The sequence below is a fragment of the Epinephelus fuscoguttatus genome, linkage group LG15, assembly GCF_011397635.1.
Source record: "Epinephelus fuscoguttatus linkage group LG15, E.fuscoguttatus.final_Chr_v1".
Classification (NCBI taxonomy): domain Eukaryota; kingdom Metazoa; phylum Chordata; class Actinopteri; order Perciformes; family Serranidae; genus Epinephelus; species Epinephelus fuscoguttatus.
This window is the reverse complement of record NC_064766.1, coordinates 23,118,176-23,137,455: the sequence shown is the minus strand read 5'-3', so window position 1 is coordinate 23,137,455 and position 19,280 is coordinate 23,118,176. Positions and strand designations below refer to the sequence as shown.

Genomic DNA, 19,280 nt, shown 5'->3' with positions numbered 1-19,280 from the left:
GAAACTATTCAAGGACAAGGAAAAGAACAGGCGAGAGACGAAAGGAAGTTTACTTCTGGGTGTGGAGGTGAACGACTGCAATTTAATGTGATGTTCATATAAAAAGTATACCCTCTCATCATGAATGAACCCTTAAAAAAACAAAAATAAAGGAGCCAAACATGGCTCGAGTCAGTTAATAAAAGGGCTGCAGCCATGACAGCTGAACAAAACATTTAAGTTTCCTTTTCCTTTTTCCATCGATGTTTTCTGTTACGACGACACGGACGTAATCGATCGTGTGCAACAATAATTTAGCTTAATGTGACTGTAAATTCAGTCGCTTTTCTATTCTTTTACACAATCTCTTGCTAAGCTGCACAAAAGGAATGAAATATTTCCCCAATCTGATTTGGGAGAGAAACAAAATAACAATTATACAAAAGAAAAAAGACAGATAGCAGAAGGGGTAAGAAACCAGCCAGCTGGGCTACAGATTAATGCAACCCTCCTATGTACTAGCAGCCAACCTAGGTCCAATAATGTAGGATTTTTTTTTTTCAAAATGGCTTTGAAACATCTGGAGTGTGTTTGATTCACAGTGGATCTGCACCCCTGGAACCATAACGCAGATCCCCGTCAACTGGGACAATATAACTGAAGCACATTTATGTATTTTCAGGAAGGTCTGGCCGAAAGGTCTTTACTAATCTCATGACATGTAAAACCAACCAGCTCGAAGACACGCTGGGATGGCGAAACCACGGACAGGTATAGTGAATTAAAAAATAACATTAGTAACATCACTGCCATTGAATCCATACATTTCAATGCGAGTCCATTTCAGAAGATTGGAGAGTGAACGCCCAGAACTGTGTCGCACCAATTATTATGAGATGGTTTTTGTTTATTTTCCCAAGAATGAATTGTAATCTTTTCCTGACCACTACACATCAAAAACACACCAGAAAACAAGTTAACCCAATACGATACACACAATCCAAGGTTCACAGTCCGAAAATGTGCTGTTTGAAAAGAGCCTCAGGTCCTCTGTGTCCACTGGTTAAAGTGTCCGGCTCGGTGAACTCGGTCAGTTTCACCTTTCAATTCGTGTGGTGGACACTGGAAAAAGAAATGTTTTAAAAAAGGAAAGAAAAAAAGACATGATCAGGGTGATGGAGCTTCACCGTGTCAGCCGCCGTCTGGTTTGTTAACAGTTTTTCTCAGTTGCTCTGGTATGGAGAATAAACAGGCTGGAGCAGCTCGCTGTCCATGTCTATTCCTCTTTTTCAATCCATCTAATCCTTTCTCTTCTGGTCGGGTCCTCACACCATGTAGGAGTTCTGGTTCTTCAGCTTGTCCAGCTCTTTGCTCTGCTGCCTCAGAAATAGGATTCTGTGGTTGAGGAGAACATAAGTACGTGAAAGTGTGATGTGAATGTCCTTATCAGCTAATGTCGATGCTAAATGTACTGTGTGCCTCACCTCTGTTCCCTCAGTGTGGCCTGGATTTCACACACTCTGACCAGGGAGCGCAGGTTTTTCATCTCTGTGCAGATCTCAGACATGTACAAGCTGCCCATGTTGTGGATGTCTTCATGCAATCGAGCCGCCTGACAGAGAGGGACAAGTGTTTAGTGTCAAGTCATGGCTACTGATTTTCACAAACACAACATTCATCAATACAATAAGGCTCAACATCAGCTTACTGGGGCGATCTCTAGCTGGTAGAGTGTGCGCCCCATATAGGCTGAGTCCTTTGCAGTGGCCCGGGTCCAATTCTGACCCACGGCCCTTTGCTGCGTGTTATCCTCCCTCTCTCTCTCACCTTTCGTGTCGCTCTACAGCTGTCCTTTTAACGAGGGCAAAAGCAGCAAAAAATAACATTAAAAAATGTCATCTTACTTAGATTTTGTGACTGACTTAAAGGTATTTTTTTTTTTTTAGGTTTAGGGCAAACATTCAAATTCTGGCCAGAGTATGCATGTTCTAGTGTCAAAATGCTGTTTTCCCAAGCTGTTGTAAAAATGATTTCACACATGACCTGATGTAGGTTTCTGCATGATGATGTTTCTACACAATGGGGTTGAGTATCATTTAAAAAAGTACGATACCAGTACTAATACCAGGACCCTGAAAGTATAACCAACAGAGTACCTCATTTGACACCCATAATGTGAATGGAGTGGCGCATAGTATAGCCATACTTTTCAACATTTTGGTGGCATTTCGGTACACTGAACTGCAAACTCTGTTGAATACATCGCCCTTGACTTCCCTGCACCACAACTTTTATGGGTTGTAGCTGCTGCGGGACTGTGAGCGCATCACCGCTGACAATTGTGAGTGTCTGCCCAGCAGCACGCACACAGTGACAGAGCTAACTGTTAGCATCACACTGCTAGCGTTACCTAATGTCTATAAACGGGTTTAACGATAGTGTCGAGCTGTTCTAGTGTCAATTTGTTGAGACATTAACCAGCTCAATGTTGGATGTTAGCTGCTGCCGCTGTTAGCTCATGCTAAACGGGATGATGTTGAAGTAACAGTTCGCCTTGAGGAAAGCAGGTATCAAGTACCCATGCCCAGCACTACTATGTATAAAACCCCTTGCCTGTGTAATGTGCCTCTTTGTGACTGAGCCAGACCTTTGAGAATTTATTTAATATTTAATTGTATAGCAACAAGTCTGTACCATAAATACAGCATATATAGCCTACGCTAATTTGCAGTGTCCGTCCCCAGATGGGTCTTTAAAATACATAAAACTCAATTAAAATGCACAAGAGACAGTACAAAACACAAACTCAACAATAAATACATAAATTAAAAAACACAAAACTCAAGTGTGCATTATTTATCTTTCCCATTACCCCTAACTGGTGCAGAGGCTAAGCAGCATACTGCTTTGGACACCTGAATGTTACACAATAACATAAACAAACCAACCGATCAAGGCAGTGGTAGACCAGCAACACCTGCGCTCTGTAAGGTAAAATTTCAGTTTTTGTTATGTGGCTTTGAAGAGAGCAATACAACGACTTCAGTTCCCTGTCTGCTTCTCTAAATTGGGAGTGTGTTAACCACCATCAACAGTAGGTAATACACTGACTATGATAAGTACCTCATAAAATCCATTTTCCCTCCCTTTTTGCTAATGGCTGAATTTCCATTTGAAAACCCCAAAAAAGAATGCAGATGGAGTCAAACTTAAACAAAATATGAGCTAACAGGTTTTTCTACTTGACCACAGGAACAAATTTCACTGAAAAATGATAGTCACAAGGACCACTTGCTTGACCTTTCCAAAGCTTTCAACCACAAACTGTTGGCCTTCCTCTGCAAACAGAGCTGCTCAGTTGTCAGTGGAGATGATTAAGCTATGATGGATTATTGCAACAGCTGAGAAAAGTCACAAGATGAGTCTAAAGGCTTTGGAAACACCAAGTGGATCTTGTGATGACATTTTCTAAAAAGTCTGCATTTGTTCCATAAGCCTTATGAAGCTGTGCTGCTTCTGTGACTCCGTAATGATGCTACAGCTATAAAAAAAAAACAGAGGTAACTAAGCACTTCATTGCTCTGTAAGATAAAAATCTGTGTGGTGGACAGTACCTGTTTCTCAGTGTTCTCTGAAGGCCATCCTTGGATATGTCTGATGAGGCTCTCATCAAAATGAGTCACCAGGGTGGGCGTGAAGGAGCCGGGGGTGTCGGCCTGGGTTTGGCTTGTGCTGCCGGAAGGGATGTGGGGCAACGCAGCACCGGATATGTTTGATCCCGTGCACAGAATCTCCTGGCTGGTGGAGCGAGACAACTGATTACCAGAGTTCAGACGGTGCAAATAAAATCCAGCTGTTGGAATACTGATGTTTGGGCATATCGGTTACAGATGCTGCAAATTATTCAGTCTGTGACGTTTTCTTGTACCCATTCTGTATCATCTCGGAATAACCCAAACATTGCTCATCATATTTTGATTAAATTTGGGTGACCTCACCAGTGAATAAGGCACTTAACTGCCGTGATAAGTCCAAGTGAGGCCCTATATGTCCAAGTATGTCAAAAACACAACATACTGCTGGATTCTCTCCTACTGTTCACGTCTTTCCAGATAACATCACTCTAAATAATAGACATTCAAACAGCATTCTTTGGAGCTACTTTCTACCAATCAAATGATTCCTATGAAAAATGTTTAGGACATGTTTCCATTGAATGTTTGTAAAAAGTTTTTTTGTAATTAGTGTCCTTTTAGTTCTGTGTTCTGGTTTTTATTTTTCCTGTTTTACCTCCATGCCTCACAACAAAATGGTGTCTAAAAGTGACCTCTACCTTCTCTGCTGGAGAGTTCTGGGGTCCTCGGGACGCTTCTCTGCCGTCTGAGACAGGGGGACCGATCCCGGTTTACCTGAAGACATGCTGCCCTGAAGAGGGAAGAACAGACAACAGGACAGAAAGAAATTACAACAAAAAGAGAGGTGCGGTGGAGAAGCAGGAAGAAACGATGTAACGGACAAGGGCAGTCACAACAAAGTAGAGAAGAGAACTGGACTGTTCTGTTAATTTAAGTCCTGCGACTCACCCTTGTCTGTGACGAGGTGATGCTGCCAGGGTGCACGCCCAGGAGGGATTTCTGGTTGCTCTGGGGTGTGCCGTTCCGCGGTGAGACGTACGGCCGCGGTGACGATGCATCAGACGTTAGGGAGACGGGGGACTGACTGGAGTGCTGGGCTGAAGGAGGAAAAGACATTTATTACCCTGTTTTCCTTTTGATTCGGTCATCCTACACAGATACAGAAAGTTAGCCCTTTGCAGTGAAAACCCAGAGCCTGCAGTAATTTCATTGTTTGGAGTGAAGAACAGCACGTATGAATAATCTGTTAAGCAACAAGGCAGCAAACAGTTAGACAACAAGCAAATTAAAATGCCAGTCATGGAACAGGGCTTTCAGTTCAGACACAAGAAAACTTGTGTCAACTTTCTCAGGCACACTTATTGTGATTGCTTTGAAACACATCCCCTGTTTCAGCAGAGGAGGCTCATTGGAATACATGAGAGGACATCCTTTGTTTTTCCAAATAGCAATCTGAAAAGCTCTTAAAGCTGGGGTAGGCACTTTTACTTTGGCATCACTGGGCTAAAGTAAACAATAACCTTTTGGCATTTTGTAACTCAAGTGGTCTGGGGAAAAAAAAAAACAGATTTCTGCACCTCCTCTTTGCTCCGTTTTCATGCTTTATAAAATGTAGCTTATGACGCAAGAGAGAGGGCGTTCCTACTGGCTGTTCTACAAATGCTGATGCATGTTCACGTCCCTTTGGTGAAAGCCCGATTCAATGGTGGACAAAGTTGCTTCTCAAGTATTTGAAACAACTGTCTGCACTGCAAAGCAACCCAAAAAAGAACACAGAATGATAAAGAAAGAGAGTCTGACACTTAAAAAAATAAAACAAGTGTCAATATCAGCAAAGCATTTCAGAGATGGAACGAAATATTTGCTAATAGCTTTGCCTTGTGCTAACCAGAGCAAAAGGCTCGAGGCTGCAGTTTCAACTTTATTCATGTAGCTAACGTTAGCTAGAGCCTTGAATCACAGTTTTTCCTTCCATCTCAGACAGAAACTCAGCAGCTCCGGGAACATTAATCTAGTCACTGGCTCTGCACTGGATCAGCAAACTTTCTTTTGCTGCTGTTACACAGGTGAGACCAAGTGTGGCTACTGGCCACCAGCCTGAATTCAAGCTGCTACAACTGCTGGCTGGAGGTCCATGCCTGGAAATACTGCCCGCCCTCTCCACAGCAAAGCAGTCCACAGCAGCGGGGGAGAATGCAGAGGGACCACTGAACTTGACAGCTAGCTAATTCTTGTCTTATTTGTGAACTGACAAACAGAGAAAGAGCTCTACAATGAAATCAAATCAAATCAATGAAAACTGCCCCTCCAGACTGAAGCGACAAACACTTAACTAGTATGAAATGAAGATGATCACTGACTAAAGGTCAACATAAAGTTGTGTCTTACACTGCATTTATAAAAACTGATTTGTGGGGACAGAGAGGACAGGATCCTTAAAAAAAAAAAAAAAAAGGGAAATTAGTTTGTGTAGCAGATGGTGAGAAACAGCGAGGAGGCCGTACCTTGGTTGGAGTGCTGAGCAGCTGAGAGCAGAGCAGTGACGTTGAAAGCAGGTCCAGCAGTGAGGAGCTTATGAAGCACAGACCGCAAGGAAGCTTGGGTGACAGCAGCTGCCAAGACTGGAGGGAGGAAAGAGGAAATGTACACACACACACACACACACACACACACAGGTGAGTGAGCAAGGACACACAACAGGTGAGTGCACAAACACGCATGGTTAAGTCAGAAAACACAGTTGAGAGAAGAAACAAATCGGTGAAAGGATTAATCCGGTTCATATATCATTTCACCAGCAAACAACTATTGAACAGCAAGTACACGTTTGTCACATTCACACAGAACAGCAAGAAATTCATCATAAATGACACGTGGACACACAGATTAGTAACAGCAGTCACTCAGTAATAACAGGATCAAAACACACAAATAAGGGATGAAAGGATATTGACATATTTTGCCACTCACGCAGCAATGTTGCCCCCAGACTACTTTATTGATCCAAATATAAGACAAGCTATGTTTTTTTTCCCCCCATCACTGGCTTTTGGAAAAAAGACTTTCTGAAAATACGACACATTTCACACTAGTCGTGTCAAGTTTCTCTGAAATAACTCTTAATCCATCAGAGCCCTCATCCACGAAGCATTTTCTCTCAGAAACTCAGTCACATACTACGTCTCCTGTCAGACTTTTATAAGCCATCAAAAATTATTTTCTCCAGCAGTTAGCATTTATCTTTTTGGGCTTCTCATCATCTGTGACAGCGGTAATTCTTGGTTGCTTGACAGATGATTCAATCTACAGTCTGTTTCTGCCCAAAAGACATCAGAAGGTACTCTGCACTTATTTTTTAGCTCGTCACAATTTATTTCCTTCGTGGCAGCAAAACACATTACACGAGCCTTCAAGACTCCTAAATGCTAAAACTCACTATAAAAATGACCTGAAATGCCCATTAGCTTAGCAACATTAACGCTACAACACTCTCTTAAGGAACCGGTGTTATACTGCTACTCATTCCATTTTACAAGAACTGTCTCATCCTTGAAAATAATATGAACCACACTTTCTCAAACAGACTTTCATAACGTCTTCTATTGGGCCAATACAGCTCTTAAGGCAGTGGTTCCCAACTGGTGGGTCCCAGTCCAAAAGTGCATCCCGAGCCCATTCTGAATCAACCACAAGTGGCTCGCAAGCGTGTCAAGTTTGAAAAAAAAAAACTACTTTATTTTGAAGTATAGTGAATTTGAATCGATGCCGTAGCCTGACATGGACCTCCCCAGAAATGTAACTCCACATCACGGCGGCACAGACCTCCTGTCTATATCTGTAAGCTGAAACCATTTCCCTCAGTGGAAACGAAGCTTTTATTTGCTTTAATTTCACATATAAGACACAATAAATTGTGGAGACAATAAAGCCTCCACAAAAACAGAATTTTAAGTCTTGTGTGTGATTTAACCTGGCTTCATATGAGCAGAGGAAATCTCAGCTCGTCGCTAGGCTAATTTATACAATGTAAAATGCCATAGGCTTGTGCTAATAATGTTAGCATGTTATATCAGAATCAGCTTTATTTGCCTAGTACGTGTGTACCTACAAGGAATTTGACTCTTGTAGACTTGCTCTCATTGTACCAGAATTGACATAAGTACTCAAATTTAGGCAAGAATATTTGTTTGGAAAATGTGTTTAGTATAAGACAGCTGCTTTGTCAGTAAATCTTGTGAGTTGTAATGGAGCCAAATTGTGTAACGTTACCTTTGTTAAATGTTGCTGTTGTCCCTGGACAGAGGAAAAGTCTGCTAGCTGCTAGGCTAATTTATACAATGTAAAATGCCAAAGGCTTGTGCTAATAACATTAGCATGTTGTATTTGTGGGGAAAATGTGTCCAGATAAAGACAAGTGCTTTGTCTGTGAATGCTGAGAGTTATAGTGTGTTTTGTGTGTGTTTTGAATCAACTCAACTTTACAGCACTTCACAGAACCCTCCACCGCTGACTAGTGTTTTGGAGGTGTAAATGCAGAGTGACACAGACACACCACCGCACAAGTATAAATGCTCACAACGGTGTAGGGTTTGCATAGAGCTGAATCACAAGTTTAAATCTGCCTTTACAGTGTCAGAAGCTGGGAAACCCTGGCAGCCTGCACCCCATGACCCAACTGTGGGACACAGAAACTTTTTAAAGGCTGTTGGTGTTGCATTAGTTAGAATAAAGTCAGGATATCTAACTAGCGTCGAGCACTGAGACTGTCGAGCTAACACTCTGTTTCTAAATTAAGGTTAATGTGAGTCAAAACAGAGACAAATCTACTTATTATACTGATGCTGATTTTGTAAACATTAAAGATTTACAAAGAGTGGGATTCCTGTGGCCAAGTTGCTGTTAAACTATAAAGCAGGTCAGTCAGTGACTTAGTTTTGTTAATACTGGTGATGCTAACAGGATGAAGACTGTGTTTAACAATCTTCTGCAGTATGTTAGACAATTTTTAAAAGTTACAGCACCACAACCTTCTCTCTTTATTTGGGAAACTTATTTGGGCCAAAAACATCTGTTTAAATTGAGACACTGCACATGCAACAGCAAGAAACAAGTCAATTGCCAGTTGTCTACCTGGTTGTGATTGTTGTTGTTAGCGTGACGTTAGGGTGATTCGGCCTGTACAGGATACGCAATGGCAGACAGTTGTATGAAAGTGACATGTTGTGTTTCTTTGATCATTTGTGTCCTCACCCTCGTTGAGTTTAGCCATGTCCATGCTGCCGTTGTTCATCTGCAGAGTGGCCTGCAGCGCTGGGAGGAGCTGATGCAGGAGGGCTGGGTCCTGCAGCAGTGCTGGTGACGGAGACTGGACAGACTGAGGCACCACCTGCCCTGAAGAGGATGAAGAGGAGGAGGACATGGTGCAGGGGGTGGAGCCTAAAGCACCGGGAGCAGAGTTCAGGCTCTGAGAAGAAGAGGAAGAGGAGGAATGGCCGGAGTTGGATGCTGTGGACTGGTCCCCTGATGTGGTCTCTGTGGAGACAAGCAGAGCAGGACAACAAAGCATTTAATGAGCACAAAATTTGTAAATGAAAATTTATGCACCAGAGAGTGATCAACTAAAGCGAGCCACAATGTTAGAAAGGACGACTGTGTATCAACTTGAGCCACATGATTAGGTTTTAGGATTTTGCTGCACTTACTTGTTGAGGCTTTGTCCTGCAAGGCCTCTTGTCTGTAGTCCATGTCTCTGGGGAAACTGTTCGCCGCCATCTTGACTGAGTCTTTCTGTCGTTGTTCCCTGAAGCAGAATAAGCAGAGAGCAATGATGCCGAATGTAAGATGCAGACTGCAGTTAGACTCTGTACCCTGAGCTAATGATATTCTGTTAATACTGGTGCACTGTGTGATCTTGTAACGTATGACTCTGCATGAGAATGAGAATCTCGATTACTGTTTCAGGTTAAAAATTGAATTTGGTCTCAGTGTGCATATACTGTAATACTGTTTTAGGTGGGCTTGCCTCTCCAACAGGTCCTTGGGCTTCTCCCATTGGGAGACCTCAGTTCTACAGTTGTAGTAGTACTTCTTCCCAGAGGAGCTGATGTGTTCTGTCCAGTCATCTGCTGGGTCCTGGTGCTAAGACACACAAGACAGGAGATGTTATAGAGACCAAGGGAAATTAAGACAAGTTAAAGAGGACTACTGAAACAGATGTAAGCTGACAGTAGACTTTGATGGAGTAAATATGTAATGCAATTGTGAAGTCTTAAAGGGACAGCTCACCCACAAATCAAAAAGTCATATTTTTCCTCTTGCCTGTAGTGCTATTCATCAGTCTAGACTGTCGGCCGTAAACATGTCTTCCTTTTCTCCAACAGACCTTTTTCACAGCAGACATTTTGACATGTCACAGTAGGAAAGGCACAGGTGTATTAATAAGAGCTGCATTCCACTTAGGGGAGGTCCTGGTACTGGACTTGGACACTTAATGTAACTGAGCCACCTGTGCTTTTCCAGCTATGACAAGTCAAAATGTCTGCTGTGAAAAAAGGTCTATATAATTGAACTAGCTAGCTATTGACTTGTAGGGCTCAAAGCGCAAAAATACATTTTCTATAAACTCGACAGCAACGTCTCTTTTCAGAAAACATGACCCAGTTACTCAAGATACCTTGTTGTGAGCGTTTTCATGTATGAACTATTTTCTTTCTACTAAACTACACCTACCAACTGCAGCACTGCGCAGAAAGGAGCGTTCATCTCCTGCTAGCTCACCTAGCAGCACTGAGCTAGCTAACATTACAGCTCAGCAGCTGAGGACGCCATTATGTTTACATCTCATGCTGTCATAAGCACAATCCTCTCATCCATGAGTAGATGCACGCTTCCTTCTACGAGGAGACAGCCTACAGGTGTAGTTCGGTAGAAAGAAAATAGTTCCTACATGAAACTGCTCACAACAAGGTCTGTGGATTATCTTGAGTAACCAGGTCATGATTTCTGGAAAGAGACATTGATGTTGAGTTTTTCAAATGTACTTTTTTGGCGCTTTGAGCACCACAAGCTGAGTGCCATCTAGTTCCATTATATTGGAGAGAAGGTAGACATCTCTATGGCTGATATCTCCAACACTCTGCAACTCACACCAAAATAATTAAGATTGATAAATTACACTACAGGTTTGGGGGTGAACTGTTCCTTTAAATTTTCATACTACATGGAAGCAAAAGATGTTTGCAACAACATGTTTATAAACCCAAAACACTACAGTACAGTTTGGAAAGTAGTTAGAGGAAAAGACGATTTAAGTATACGCAAGTCCACGTTCCATCCGTTTTCCTTTGGTATATAAGCATCCCTTTCTTCCGCCCTCAGGAATGGATAATGGATTTTCAGTATGGAAAGGAGCTGCTGGTTTGTTTAATATTCATGATCACGTATATACCGACAGTTCCCGTCATTACAGCAATTCCAGGAAGACAATGCACTTTGCCTCATCCTGTTTCTTTTCCTATTAACAAATGTACAGACTTCAAAACTGACTGATTTTGCAGAGGATGCTGGAGCCACAATAACACAACATTACATAATGTTTAATGCTTTCTCATGAGAAAAATGGTTAGATGGCTTTAATTAAGATAGATATGAACAGTAACTGTAGATTATAGCAGGATCTTGGTATTAATACAAACAAAAACAGATGTGATTGGACATTTCCCACTGCCACAATAAAGGGCTTTAATTGCAGTTTGAAGGTATACTATGCAGGATTTTCCTAAAAAACAACATGTAGCCTCGTGCAAAAGTAATCTCTCTCAATCATCATTTGGACCCACTAGGGGTGTGTGGCGGTGTGTTTATCTGCAGAGACTCTTCTGCCTGTGTGTTCAGGATGTTCCTGGGTACAACGTTCAGGTGAGGTCAGGGATTTGTAATATGACAGTGACCAGGTGCCACTGTAAGTAACACACATCCAAGAGACACAGCACTGAAAAAAATGCAAATACAGTGGGGGAATATGCAGAGTGGACGTAGCTTGTTCCATAATTTGAGTGAATCTGGGGTTGGCTTTCACTTTCACCGGCAACACTGCTTACAAACGTTAACCGACAATGCCTACATAATAAGCCTGTAAGATCTGTGTGTGTTAGAGCTGCAACAATTAGTCGATTAATCGATTATTCAATTGACAAGAAATCAAGTGGCACCTATTTTGACATTCAAACAATCATTTCAGTATTTTTCTTTTAAGCAAAGAAGCCAAATGTTTGCTGGTTTCATGCTTCTTAAATGTGAGAATGTGATGATTCGCGAAGAGACAAAACTATTTTTGAACGTTGCAGAGAAAAGTTGCAGCGGTGTGAACTGGCCAGTCTGAGCTCAACTCACGGCGGCTGATGGTGTCACCTGTACCTTCACCGGTCAAATCAATGATGGCTGGTTTTAGAATGTAAAGCATGTCATGCGTTTCTACAGCCAATCAGCTTGTATTGAAGTCCGTCAAGTCAAAATCACCACAGACTGCATGTTCGCTTGCTGCGGCAGGTGCTCTGTTCTGGCTAAGCCCTCTGTTTCCATCCTCATGGTGTGCAGGTGTCGGACAGTGGGTTGCTGCTGCTGCTGCTCGCTGTGTGTGCTTATGCCCCCCCCAACACACATTCTCATTGACAGATTCATTGGCGCTGGTTTTTTATATTATTGAGGCACATTTATTATGAATACAGCCCATCTGATGCTCGTTTTGCTTATATTTTTTGCTGTTTCATAACTATTACAAATGCAGCTGTAGCCAGTATCTCACTATCATTATCCTCATTCATATTTTAAGAAGCTACAAATTATACTCAGCCACAAAATAAACCTGAAAAGTTGTAAATCATAACAGAAGTACAGAGAGTTGTTGCATAGAGATGATACACAATCTCATCTAGTTGCATTGGTGTAAACCGGCACATTTTTTAGAACATTTAGAACAAGGCATCACAAGGAGTTGCCTGTTTCAGCTCATCTCGTCACAGATCTTTGGTCTGAACTAGGGATGCACCGAAATGAAAATTTGTGGCCGAAGCCGAATAATATTAAATGCTTAGCCGAATACCGAGTACCAAATACCGAATATTGTTGTTTAGTTTTCCATTAGTTTTTGCAGATGAACCACCTCCAGATTAGTGTTGTCAGGGTACCAATATTGGGACCCACTGTACGATACCAATGAAAATATCATGGTTCTGAGTAGTATCACGATACCACAGCGAAAATGAGGCAGATGTGCCTTTTGTCATTTATGAAAAGATAAATCACTTTTCTATAATACATCAATGACATTTCAATGGAATAAATTACTTATTGACTTATTCACACTTCAAAAACAGCATCAATGAGTGATTAACATAGGAGGGTTCAAAATAACATAAAATAAATAAAATAAGAATCAACCAGCCACCCTCCTCCCCTGACAATCCCTTCATAAGTAAAGAACAGTCCCTAAAATGCGGTGAGGTTTGTGGGCCGTGAACAGCTCGTTTCTCCTCTGACACATCACATACCTGTGTTCGGCTGGCTCGGCTGTTCAAGTACTTTTGGGCAGTCATGATGCCAAGAAGAGGATATTATTGGAGCCGACTCCTCCGTCGCTGGTAAGCCAATGGCCGCCGTATTTGACAGGAATACATTACTGTCTGTGACCCTCGTTCAACCCACAACCGATGGGATTCGCCTTTCTTTTCTGCTGCTGGTTGAAATCTGTAGGCTGCTCGCACAGCGTGCTGATTTAAGCCACACTGCCGACATTTTACTCCGCCGGTCACGGCATGCTGTTTGATTGTGTCATCAAAACACGCCGCTATTGTTCGGCCTTGCTTTTAACTTATTCCACTGAATACCAAATGTGTGGTTTTTTGCAATACTCGGCCGAATATATTCGGTTACCGAATATTCAGTGCATCCCTAGACTGAACTGGGCTATAGCTTTTTGGACTGTTGGTCATATTAAACATACCATATCATTTGGGGAAAAGTCAGCTTGGCCGGTGGGAAACTTTAGGGGCATATTGTGGTGAGGACTGCAGATTGGATTAATTGGTGGATTAATCAATAATGAAAACAATCTTTCGTTGCAGCCCTAGTATGTACAGATTTGAATCCTCTTTAATTTATCCTACCTCGTCAACACTGCTGTCACTTAGTGCTCACGTCTGTTACAGTTCATTAATGTTATGTGTGACCTGATACTCTGATTCTTTAAGATGACAGAGAGGTGGTGAGTCAATAAACACAAACAGAGCAGTATCTGACGGCTGCATGTCCACAAATGGTGGACAATTCTTTTTGCAGCCACTCATGGCGAATAAAACCGTTCTGGGGTTGTGAACCTCAAAGTAGAGCAGAGAAGGGAAGGTTGGCATAATTATCAGTAGGTCTACATTAGCAAAACATAATCTTTAATAACTTAATCTTGCTAAACCTGAACTATAAAGCACCTGTGTCTCTTAGTCTCTTCCTGTGCCCCTCTGTGGATTTATTTTCCTCTCATCTCTCTCATGATGGAAGCAAAAGGTGAACAAATGAGGAAAAATCTGCCCCCTGGCATTACACATTAGTCACTTGCTTGTAGAAGCCATGCCGTGTATACACATGATAAACCAGTATCAAAACACACAATGTTAAATATTGAGTATCTGGCCTTATTGTTTCAGTACATCAACAATTAGATAATTTAATACTTTAACAAGGAAGTCTAAATTCCAAATCAGATCATCTGTATAGAGACAGTCTGTTACACAAATGTAAAGTTCAATCATGCGTTGTTGGGACAAAAACGTCTGTGCAGAGAGACAGAGAGATGCCTCAAAATAATGTCCCACATGCCATGCTCCAAAGTAGCGTGACAGCAATTTCTACAGGAAATGCTGAGGGTATATCATCAGATAACACTGGACAACGTCTTACCCTGTCTGCAGGCTTGCTCTGAGTCGCATGCGAGTCGGAGCCATGGTGGGAGCTGTTGTTGTGGGTGTTCTCCTGAGGAGAGCCGCTGGTCCCTGTAACAAAGCCATTTATCAAGTACCAGAAAATACACAGTGTTCCGCAGAGGACTGAATCTTAGTGACAGCTGCAACTGCAATGTAAGAAATACTACCCTTTAAGATAAAGCTTGCATGCATGTGTAAGACCACCACATAAAGGCTTACCATTTTTTCCTCTAACTGCATGAGAGGTTTTTGCCTTGCCATGTCCTCCAGTATCTCCGTGTCTGCTGACAGGACTTTCGTCTGAGCGTCGCAGCATCTTGTAAGGGGGTGTGGGGTCTGATGAGCCATCGCGCACCTTGTCATAGCGGTGAAGGCTGCTGGACTGGCTCTTTGGCTGAGATTTATGGGTCTGGATTGGATAAAGCATGACAGAGAGACTAGTTGGGATGGGTAGATTTGCCACCTTTTTCTAACATTGTTCAAATGAGTATCATCTGTGTGTGCCTGTAATATATATTAAAATATGAGTGTAAAACCAAGGTTCTCTGCCTTTCTTAAATGTAGCCAACAGGAAGCCATGTAAAGATTGGTGACATTAGTTTGTGGCAATACTGATTTGATGATTTGTCCTACCTTGGCGAGCCTGATGCTACATCAAAAAAACACATGAAACTTTGCTATATTTCTACCTAGACCCTATTTTCCCATATATTTGTATTTAAGTGACTAATGGAGACAATTTTTTAATGGGTCCAGTACTGAGACAAATCGCTGCTGCCACTGCAGAGAAACACAGCGCAATGAAATCCCTGAGGGCAACTGTGCATTGTGAGTTTAATCCACTGAAGTGTTTGCTTTTGCCACTGACAGGCTCAGATTGTTATTAGAAGTGTATGACAACATTACGGAAAGGATCCCTGCAGAGAAAAGAAATGTTTCTCTTTCGCTTGATCCAGTCTGTTTGTTACTGTGTCTAACTAAGTCTTGCTCAAGGAAAAGTCTCAGTCTGAAATCTCATGAGAGGTGACTTGTTGCAGGAAAAACACCAGGAGCAACATTAGCGAGAGTTGGAGAGAAGAGTGTCAGGAAGAGTGTGTTGTGTTGGAGTACAGGAAACTTAACGTTGTTTGAAGATTTTCAGTGTCATGGCTGAATATTTAGATGATTTAGACAATGTAGAAAAGTCTGCATTATTTCAGAACAAGACCAGATGCAGTAACAAACAGACCAGATCAGGGAAAAGTAAAACGAAAACTTTTTATTTCTCTGTAGAGTCTTTTTCATAACGTTGTCAGACTTTTGTAATAACAATCTGAGCATGTCAGGGACAAAAACAAACAGTTTTAATGAACATAAACTGACAGTGCATGATTGCCCGTAGGGATTACATTGCAGCCTGTTTCACTGCTGCTGAAGCATCGTCCCTACTACCCACTTCAGACACAAAAACACGGAAAAACAGTGTCCAGGTTGAATAATACCAAAGTTTCCCTTCAAAGGTCCAGTGTGTAGGATTTAGGGGAATATATTGACAGGGAATGGAATATGATATAATAAGTATGTTTTCTTCACACCAGAGTCAGCTTTTATACCACGCCACTTGAGAAATGTTGATTTTTAAAGCCTATATTGGCCGAGACTGTTAACATGCCAATATTATCGTGCATCCCTAGTTTGTTCTGAAGAGGAAGAGACCCTGATGGATAATTTAGTTCGCTGTAAAAACCTTCTGAACATCTGGATTAGAAGTAAGGTTAGCCTACATTTGCTGGTTCAGGGGAAGTGGGCCGTCTGCTACATGCCAAACAGTGTCAGAGAAACACTGAATTGTGACATGAAGCTGCTTTATTCAGTAATTTTAGCAGTTTCAATCACCTAGTTAGTTTGTTTTGGAAAGGAGGAGATGTCTGTGGATAATTCAGCTCCTGGAAAAAAAACCCTGAACGATGAACACTGAAGGAATCCTAACTATTAGTTCCAGCTAGCTGCAATCTGCAGTCCTAACTGTTAAACGCCACTACAGTATACTACCCTAAATATTATACACTGGACCTTTCAGAGCAGTCTTTGCCATGGTTCACAAGAACATTGCACATACTGTCACAGCTGTACTTCCTGTGAAAGGTGATGTGATAGCCACATGGATTAACATAAATGAACACTTCAGGGCTTAATTTTGTTAGGCTGTGTTATCAAATGACAATTTAATTGGGGGTTTCAATGTGGCTGGGTAAGTGAGACTTGACTCACGCCAGACTTGAAAATGTTAATGTTAATTTTGAGTGGGGTTGCCTCATCTCTATAATATGTATATGAATATTTTATTAGCTAAAACTACACCGTGATTAGCTGCTTTAGTGTAACGTACTGACAGATGACTCTCATACCTGATAGGATTGCGAATCCCTTCTGTCGTTGCACCTGTGGAAACACACAGAACAGAGTTTACTTAGACCGTTAGCATTTTAACGGTTATGGTGATTTTCTTAGCTTAGCAACACACTTACTGGAACATATTTAACGTTAGCTAGCGTTAATTAGCTGCCGTTAGCTAAGTTAGCTTGGTTTGCCACCTTAGCAACAGCTGTTAGCTTACTGTGTCACCTGTAGAAAATAACCGTGTTTAAAACATTAAATGTGGCCTATAAACGCACGGTTTGAATTACCGTGATAATTAGCTAACGTTACGTTAGTCGATAAGCTAAGGGAAACATCCGGAACCCAAAGCTAACTGAAGGTTAGCTTGTAGCACTGATAGCTAACGGCTGCAGCAAACATTATTAACCGAACGAGAAATTTAAAAAACAGGCAAACCCTATGATTAACTTTTAAAATGTCATGGCTTGTGCTTGATTTACCCATCGCTGACTCTTGTTGGTTTCCTTGCATACATCACCATCAAGGCCGTGGTGATGTGTGTGTGTGTGTGAGGGGGAACCGTGGCCTCCTGTCTGTCTGCTCTCACAGTTCTCTTTTCTTCAGCTTCCTGATATCTGCTCTCGGTGTGTCCTGACAAACAGATCGCTACAGGCCCTGCACCGAGCACCAGCACTGCATAGCGGGTGGTCTTTATCGCAAACCACCCTCAGTGCATCATCTGGCATGTAGTTACGGTGGAAGCTTGGCTCGGCCGATGTAGCTCAGCGAAAAGCAGCAGAGTCAGGAGGAAGCGGAGAAGACGGACTGCTCGGTAATGTTTAGCTAGAAAAAAGGAGTTCCGGTTTTAGCTTTCAAATTAAAAGAAGTGTCGAATATGTCACAATTTTACTTTTTCCTACAGCTTATCTGCTTTTTAGTTTACAACCCATTACAAAAAAACATTTCGGTCGGTGTCAAAGGGAAAATAAATAGATAAAAATATGAAAGCCAATACATTAACAGTTTAATAACCATACAGGAAAAAAGGGGGAACAAAAGTGGGCTAACTAGTAGTAGAAGATAATAACTAACAAGTTCTAATAGCTTATACACTGTACACATTTTTATACATTAAATACAATAACAGTATAGTTACAGTCTCTCATCTTCTATGAGCCACATTTCTATGAGCCACATCTTCCCTATTCCTCTCTTTGTGAGTCACTTTCTCCATGAACTTTACTTCTTGAATCATACTTTTCCATTTTATTAAATCTGAGGGGTTACACATTATAAATGTCCCAAAATTGGCTTTCGCCTTTTCATGTTCTCTTACCCTAATACTCTCCAAATACACTCGACTCTCCATTTTCCTTGTGTTTCCATTTTATGAATGTCAAAAAACCCCACAAAAAAGGAACAAAAACAAAAAGGCAAGCTATAAGTTGCCTACATCACCTACAAAAAGTCTTATAGCTTCCATGGTCGCCTATAGGAAGATCTGTCACTGTCTGTAAAGTCCCTTGGAGGGTATATGCAGTTATACAGGGTGTACCCAACTCATTTTCTGGCTGTTTACAGCACCCACCTTTTAGCCTACAGGCCACTGGAATATATAGTTCAGTATACCCACCCCCTCCTTGGTAACCTGCCTGTCTACCTAGTATTACACCTACCTCATCAACTACCAATACACCTATGGGCCAGAGTATTGCAAAGAGGAGCTGTCATGGTTTTAAAATATAGTATATTCGTCATATATAAAGAAAATTCTCTCTTCTCTCATTGTGCCAGGACATATTATGTTAATTGGACAAGTGATGTGGAAAAGAAAACGGACATACTCTAGCATTATATGCTGAAGTTAGGGCATAAGAGGCAACTAGACTTGCCATTAATTTATATGTATGTATGTATGTATGTATGTATATATATATATATATATATATATATATATATATGTATGTATGTATACAAAACACCCTCCTAGCATGGGAAACACGACCTCATTTTCACCACAAAAATAATTATTTTTCCTCACTGTGGCAGTTTTAAGTCTGCGCTCTTATTTTGAAGTCAGCGGCCTCATTTCCGGTATTAGCCCAGCTGTCTCTGGCTAACGTGACGCAGCTGAAAACGGAGCGAGTTGGTGCTGAGGACTCCTCCTCCGAGTTCACATCTCGTTGGCTGGAAATTTTCTGTGACACACCCACGGTCTGTCCGCTAGTCTGCTCTGTTGTCTCCATGTATTAACGGTACGAACACTTGTCCTCCGTGGACAGTGTGTCCAACACTGCACTGTCCTACAGGGACTGTCCTGAGTGGTGTGTGGATG

General features: G+C 41.7%; 2 protein-coding genes across 3 annotated transcripts in view; one reads left to right on the top strand and one right to left on the bottom strand.

Annotated features, from left to right (window-relative positions):
* Positions 1–132: 132 nt before the first annotated feature.
* On the bottom strand, positions 133–17,788 carry LOC125901583 (WW domain-containing adapter protein with coiled-coil-like). 2 transcript variants are annotated; one of them, XM_049597293.1, is made up of 13 exons: positions 17,446–17,788; positions 16,975–17,008; positions 14,807–14,996; positions 14,565–14,656; positions 9,637–9,752; positions 9,317–9,414; positions 8,865–9,146; positions 6,119–6,235; positions 4,563–4,711; positions 4,313–4,404; positions 3,594–3,777; positions 1,464–1,591; positions 133–1,374 (listed from the first exon to the last, which is right to left on the bottom strand). In XM_049597293.1, exons 1-13 carry the CDS (start codon positions 17,484–17,486, stop codon positions 1,305–1,307), a joined length of 1,593 nt encoding a protein of 530 aa, XP_049453250.1. In that variant the 5' UTR covers positions 17,487–17,788; the 3' UTR covers positions 133–1,304. The 2 variants fall into 2 exon arrangements, with proteins under 2 accessions (XP_049453250.1, XP_049453252.1); XM_049597295.1 differs by lacking the exon at positions 6,119–6,235.
* LOC125901578 (MAGUK p55 subfamily member 7-like) overlaps positions 14,685–19,280 on the top strand; it is a 41,668-nt gene continuing 37,072 nt past the window's right edge. The window contains exon 1 of the mRNA XM_049597280.1: positions 14,685–14,740. The gene's annotated coding sequence lies outside the window, so the exon portion shown is untranslated. The remainder of the gene's footprint in view (positions 14,741–19,280) is intronic.